The sequence below is a fragment of the Dreissena polymorpha genome, chromosome 5 (assembly GCF_020536995.1).
Source record: "Dreissena polymorpha isolate Duluth1 chromosome 5, UMN_Dpol_1.0, whole genome shotgun sequence".
Classification (NCBI taxonomy): Eukaryota; Metazoa; Mollusca; class Bivalvia; order Myida; family Dreissenidae; genus Dreissena; species Dreissena polymorpha.
In genome coordinates this window covers 17,458,874-17,465,989 of record NC_068359.1, presented here as the reverse complement: position 1 = coordinate 17,465,989, position 7,116 = coordinate 17,458,874, and the positions used below count along the sequence as shown (strand labels likewise).

Sequence of the window (7,116 nt, the reverse complement as noted above, 5' to 3'; positions counted from 1 at the left end):
TGTGACTACAATGTGTGTTTCCATACAGGGTTTTTTTTCCTTCTTTGGGACCCGCCGAAAATCGGCCCTTTCCCCTCGGATTTTTTCCCCTCAGCTGGTAAATTTTCCCCTAGATTTCATTTTCCCCTCCAAAAAAAAAATAAATAATTTTTTTTTTTTTTTTTTTTTTTTTTTTACCTTTTTATATATAAGTTCACCTGATCCACTGTACAAACTAGAAAAATATTGCATAATTAAATTATCTGATGCCTTGAATTTGTTTTAAAAACAGTAAAATACTGGTCATGTACGTAATTCCGGCCACTTTTGGGACTATTTAAGAAATATCTTTAGTGTAAGCCATCTGGTTGAAACTAAACTTCACATATACAGGCTGTCAAGTGACCTTTTTTCAAAAAGTAGGAAAAAATAGGAACTACTTTTGCAAGAAAAGTAGGAAAAAAGTAGGAAAAAGTAGGAACTTTTCCCTCAAAAGTAGGAATACATAATACTTATTTTTTTAGACACAGGTCCAGGAAACATAGCTTGAAACAGAGCAGGAGTGCCATCACATGTTCTGTATGGATACCCACTTGAAGCTACCTTAAGGGCCCAGAAGATTTCAGCCTTTTGTACCTGTTCCTTGTGTGATGGATGTACTTGCATACAGATAGATTTATCCCCACAACCCTGAGAGCTGCTTGGCTTTTGGGCACTTCCAAACAAACGCTTTTGTGAATTATCATGCATGTATTTCATGTTTTCCTTGTGTTTTTATCCATCTGCATGACTTATAAGTTGATTAGCACCAGAATTACTACAAGATGGACTTCATTCAGACAGTACAATATCTTGCAAACTCATTGCCTGTATCTCTCTTGCACCATGATCCCAGTGTTTTTCCACTGTTGTCCAACTTCTCCATCCATGAAGGGTTAAACTTTGTTTTCCCACTAGGAATTTTAGCACTTATAGTGTATCTATGATAATTAAGTTTCAAGCAAAGCTACCCTGATAAAGAAGTATACATGTAATTAGATGCTGTTCATTTTGGTGTATCATCAAATAAGTGGTTAGAGGTCTTCTGTGTATCGATATAAAAATGGTAATTATATTGTGCATGTTATATCCTTAAGCAGAAGACCAAATTTATTTAGTGATACACCAACTTGTTGTACAAGATTAATACTAGTATATAAAGCAGTGTAAATGCTCTGCTACAGCTACATTGTGAAACCTTTAAATTGACAATAGGGTGCAGTTATAATGACTTAAGTTACATTCAAAATGACTGGTCATTGCAGAGCAGATTATGCAACTGGAGATAGGACCTTATCACCTGACATCTTTTATGACAGCATTGATTGGGCAATGAAACAGTTGCACTACATTGTTTATTCCAGTTTCAAATAATGGCTTTTACATTATTGATGACTTTGCGGGAGTGTAATAATGCCGTTTAATAATTTTAATACTTCGCTTTAACACCTTGAAGTTACCTCACTAGCTATGGCATCATTAGGCAAGAATTGTGTTTGTCCGAAACACAATGCCCACTATTGCGCAGCTTTGAAATAAAATTTCAATATATCATTTGGCAGGTTTAGAAATTATCTCCCTTTTAAAGCTTATTACTTCCCTTGGATTGTATTTTTTAACTTTTGACCTTGAAGGATGACCTTCACCTTTCACCACTCAAAATGTGCAGCTTCATGAGATACACATGCATGCCAAATATCAAGTTGCTATCTTCAATATTAAAAAAGTTATGGCCCATATTAAAGTTTTCGGACGGACACACACACACAGACAGACAGACAAACGGACTTACAGTACAACTGCAATATGCCACCCTACCGGGAGCATAAAAATGTATCAGGGCATTTAGGCTCTGTGCATTTATCTTTAATTACTAAACATTATGTACCTATGATATCAATAGAACATCATATCCGTTGTCATGTAATACAGAATTTATTACATTATATTTGTAAATGATGAAAACTCGGCAAAGCATCAGTTTTATCTTTTTTCCAATAACTTGTGTAATAAATTCCATATTACATAACCACTCATACAATACATGTATCTCTATATCTCTACATTCCAAACAGCAATATCATGTAAACATGCATAAGGTTTGGTCAAATTGTTGTCAATGGAAACAAAATAAAACTGGAATAAACAATGGGTTCCCTCAGCTCTTGCATCACTGGGAACTGTGTAAGGTAGTGAAGTCTGCAGTGTACAAATGCTAAGGAAGTAAACAAGGCACTATTGTTACTTCAAAAAAAAACTTGTCAATAATTTTAAAAGTTACATAAGAAATAAATATTTATGCTCCTGAAGAGGTGCTAGCAGACAGTCAGCATGGGTTGTCAGGTCTCATCTAGATGAATGCAGGGATACAGTCATGCCATAGATTCATTCATCATGCAAGTTTACTAAATAAACTCTTTAAAAAAAAAATTCTCCATTGAAAATGAAAAAGTAGGAATAGTAGGAAGATTTGGTAAAAAAATAGGAAAAAGTAGGATCCTGATGAAAAAGTAGGAAATAGTAGGAAAAAGTAGGAAAAAGTATGACCGCTTGACAGCCTGCATATATAATCCTGGGTTCAAAACTCACCTAGCATGAAAATTTAAATAGAATTAGATCGGTGAATGTTACTTAATGAACAGAAAATGATGACATGTAAACTATCCATTTTCGTAGGTTAAATGTACCTAAAAAATCGGCCACTTTTCAGTTTGATCTGCAGATAAAATTACAAAGCAATATCTTTTGACAAATTTCCTCAATTTCAGAGTATTAATCAATGTTTATACTATCAAAATTTTTGACTTGAAATTTAAAATAAATGCGAAATTATTATACCAGTTACTCCCCCTACCTATTTTAATAAATATAAACAATGGGAAACTGCTAATTTATAAAAAAAAATGTTTTTAATGTGTTTAATAAATTTTTTCAAACATAGCTAAAAAAGTAAACACATTTTGTTTGAAAAGTTGACTTCAGTGTTGATTATTAGTAAACGCTTACATATAATATTAAAACATTTATCTAGTAATATTTTTATAAAGGGAGGTAATTCATATATTAAAAATTTATATTTAGGTTCTGATTTGTATGTTTTGAATATAAGTTTTTGTACAATTAATTGGTAAAACTTTAATTAAAGTTTATTAGATAAAATAAAAATAATTTTATCAAATATATTTGTTTCTTATATGAATATAATTGTTGCAACTCATGATGACCACTTTCCCCATGAGCTGAATAATTCCTGCTACATTTGTGACATTTTAACACAAAAGTTAACAGTGATATGGTTCTTACATTTGCAAAATATTGAGAGTGGGGATGGTTTTCATGTTGATTTTTCTAAATAAAAACAAAATATGTGCGTTAAGATCATGAAAATGATTTTACACAGGTGGCCGATTTTTTTCGTACAGGCCGGAATTACGTACATGACCAGTATGTTAAATTGATTATTTTAGACTTTCCTTATTTTCCCCAAAATCCAGCTTTTCGCAGATTTTTTTCCCCCAAAATTCAACGTTTCGCGCGATTTTTTTCACCTAAAAAAAGGCCAGGCCCTTTCCCCAAAATCAGATAAAAACCCTTGCCATAGGTTGGTTCCACAACCAGTGTGTCAACGTAGACAGTATACCTAGAGGAAAGTGATATTGTCCTGACTGTAGGAAACTTCATCAATTCAGTCGGTGCGGAAAGAAAAGGAACTATAGAGTAAAATAATTGTATATAAACTGTTGCTTGTACAGAAGCTAATGTGTGATATTTATGTAATGACCTGGGGCCACTGTCAACTGTGTTGTATTTTAAGCTATCCTAAAAAAGAGAGTTCGAAACTGGGTCATGCTGGGTCAAAAACTTGGTCACAAGGGCAAAAAAAAGAAAACCTTGTTAACACTGTAGAAGTCACATTTGATGCCCAATCATCGTGTAACTTTGTCAAATTGTTTGTTTAATGATATGTTGGTTGAATTCAAAAATGGTCCCAGTCCCTTGAAAAATATGGCGGCCAGGAGGCTAGGCAGTATTCCTAATATGGCTATAGAGAAACCTTGTGAACACTCTTGAAGTCACATTTTTTGCCTAATCATCATGAAACTTGGTCAAAAATTGGATTCAATGATATCTTGAACGAGATCAAAAATGGTCTATATCAGTTAAGAAAACATGGCTGCCATGGGGCGGGGCAGTTTTCTGTATATGTATACAGTGAAAACATGCGAACACTCTAAAAGTCTTTATTTGGTCCAATCTAGATGCAATTTGGTCAGAACATTTGTAACGACGGTTGTAAAATAGTTCAGATCAGTAAAAAAACATGGCCACTGGGGGGGGGGGGGTTCCTTATATTTATATAGTAAAAAAAGTAGCAGGTTTATTGGGCAGATTTGTATTTTGTGATTAATTTGGGCACACATAATTTGTTTTGACTGGTTACCCCCTCCACTTGAGGCCATATATACTCACACCAAATTAAACAAAATACTTTGCTGTTTAAGTGCATGTGCATTGTTATATCTATACAAGTATGTACAATTTTTATACATTTTTTCAGATGGAGTTTTGTCATACACGGAGGCATCGATGGCTTCTCGCGGATGTGTGTTTTCCTCCAAGCTGCGACCAACAACAAGGCTACCACGATGAAAAAAGCCTTCATGACAGGCACCCAGTGCTATGGTGTCCCATCAAGAGTCCGGAGCGATCATGGACTGGAGAATACCGGGGTTGGGGCGTTTATGATAGCGCATCATGGACCTCGTCGCAGTTCTTTCATCACGGGAAGGAGCATTCACAATCAGCGGATTGAACGCATGTGGCGTGACCTGTTTGCCAGTGCAACAAGCGTGTTTCACAGCTTGTTTACGTATCTTGAGGAGTCTGAACAGTTGGATTTGGCAAATCCAGTGCACATGTGGTGTCTTCATCACGTGTTTCTGCCTCGTGTCCAGCGAGCATTAGACATATTTCGTGAGGGCTGGAACTTGCACAGGTTGAGTGGTGAAAGAGGTAGAACCCCCACACAGCTCTACATTGAGGGCATGATGTGCCAAGCTGGACAGTGTCATAGGGGCATCGACAACATGGTGTTCCGTGTTCCGGAGGAGGCCATCCAAGACCATGACGAATATGGCATTGACGATGAGGTTGAGGTAGCTCCCCGAGAAGACATGATCATCAATGTGTCAAATGTAGACTGTCCTCTGAATGAGCAGGACTTCACAAGACTAGAACAAACTGTGAACATTGAAAGTGATCACCAGGGTGTGGATTGTTTCTTGGCATGTGTGGAGTTCTGCAATTCTGTGTTGTGACCAAGATATGATAAACATGAAACTGTGTACATGCATGTCAGATAAAGATGTTTATATACTCATGTCGTGTTTCAGCTATTGTGGCCTTAAGCAACATAACTTAATAAGCTTGACATTTTGTACAAAATTAAAGTTCTTACAAGTGGAAATTATATAGATGTTTCTATTTCCCGAAACTTCAAATGTTTTAAATATTTTATGTTTCAAGGAAATCTTTTCATTCAGTAGGAAAATATTAACCATGGCTTACAGAAAATTTGTTAAAAATGTAAAAAAAATTACAAAAAAATATAACAAAATATAGGAATAAAAGAGAACTGGATATTATTATCTGTCCATTTTATAAGTTAGTTGGGATATAGATACATGTATGCGTAATAAACATCCTTTTATGAAAATAATTGATAAAATAAGTGTCAAAAGGTAGCGTAAAAAGAGTCTCGAACATAGTCAGTTTTATTTAAAGAAGATTCAACGACTATTATGTACACAAACATGTTTGTCATTGAATACCATGGCTTTAAAATCAATGTTCAAAGTTTGACCAACTTATTTTGCATAGTTTTTGAGATATGATGTCCTGAATTAAATCACTAAAACTGTGACTGGTGGGACAAAAATGAGAAGTTACATATGAAGTATCAGTTATTAGTGTAATGGAATTCTTGCTCTTTTGTAGCATCATATAAACTGTTCTATATAGCAAGAAAGGACAGTTATCTTGCACATAAGTTTTTGAAAACTTAAAGACTTAGTATAAAAACGTAATATTATGTTGCACTTCCTACTTAATTTATTGCCATTTGATAATTCAGTATTTTTTACTCAAAAGTACCTTAAGTAGATCTATATTTTTCATTATTTTATGCACGATGAAAACCAAAGCAGGAAGAAAAATAATTTCAGTTGAATTATTTAACAGTTAATTGTAGATATTGTTAAGAATTAATAAATACATAAATGTGACTGTTGGGACATGTTCAATTGCATTAAGACCATTATTTTGTGTGTATTTATGCATATTTTACACTACAATGCAATAAAATTAAAGTAACAGAGGTTTGGAAATTATTCGGACCACAAAGTAATAATTTTTGGGCCCATTAAAAGTTTGAGATCTGTGTATAGTACATCAGCCGTGACTGTTGCGACAAAAAGTTTCTAAAGTTAGTATGATGAATTTATAAATCTGAAAGGTCAAAGACCAGTCTTATTTTCTCAATGGCTGTTCAATGAACACAATCACATGCATACTCATGTTTAGGGTGATGTTAAAGCAGACAAAGAGGCACTTTAAACAGCCGTGATTATTACCTGATGTCTTATATAAATGATAATTAATTATTTTTTGCTGTTTCCTCGTCGAAAAAGAAATTTGCAATGTTTTAAACTGTTACCGGTGAATATCAAACTGTTGACCGGTCAACAGTTTGAACTGTTGCCCGCCGGAATAATGACGTCATTTCGTCGAAAAAATGACGTCATTTTACAGTTAAACAGTCAAAATTATTTATTTTTTGATTACTGTGTAAATAAAAATTTAGTTTGCTGTTATTTCTATGTTGGAAATTCGATCAGGTAATAAAACACTTATTTCATGGATGCTTGGTGAACAGTCAAAACTGTTGTCGGTATCAGGGCTGACATTTGGATACCTTGGGAAACAGTTTTGACTGTTCACCGCGCATCCATGAAATAAGTGTATACTGTTGGGACAAAAACCATTACTGTTGGGACACATATTCCATGCAATGTTACAGTTGTTACTTGTCAGCATATA

General features: G+C 34.3%; 1 protein-coding gene across 1 annotated transcript; it reads left to right on the top strand.

Annotated features, from left to right (window-relative positions):
* Window positions 1-4,664: 4,664 nt before the first annotated feature.
* Window positions 4,665-5,336, top strand: LOC127831073 (uncharacterized). Its single transcript, XM_052356060.1, has one exon. It carries the CDS (start codon window positions 4,665-4,667, stop codon window positions 5,334-5,336), a length of 672 nt encoding a protein of 223 aa, XP_052212020.1.
* Window positions 5,337-7,116: the final 1,780 nt, after the last annotated feature.

Coding starts and splice junctions, on each gene's coding strand:
- LOC127831073 (XM_052356060.1), top strand. CDS start 4,665: ATGAAAAAAGCCTTCATGACAGGCACCCAGTGCTATGGTGTCCCATCA.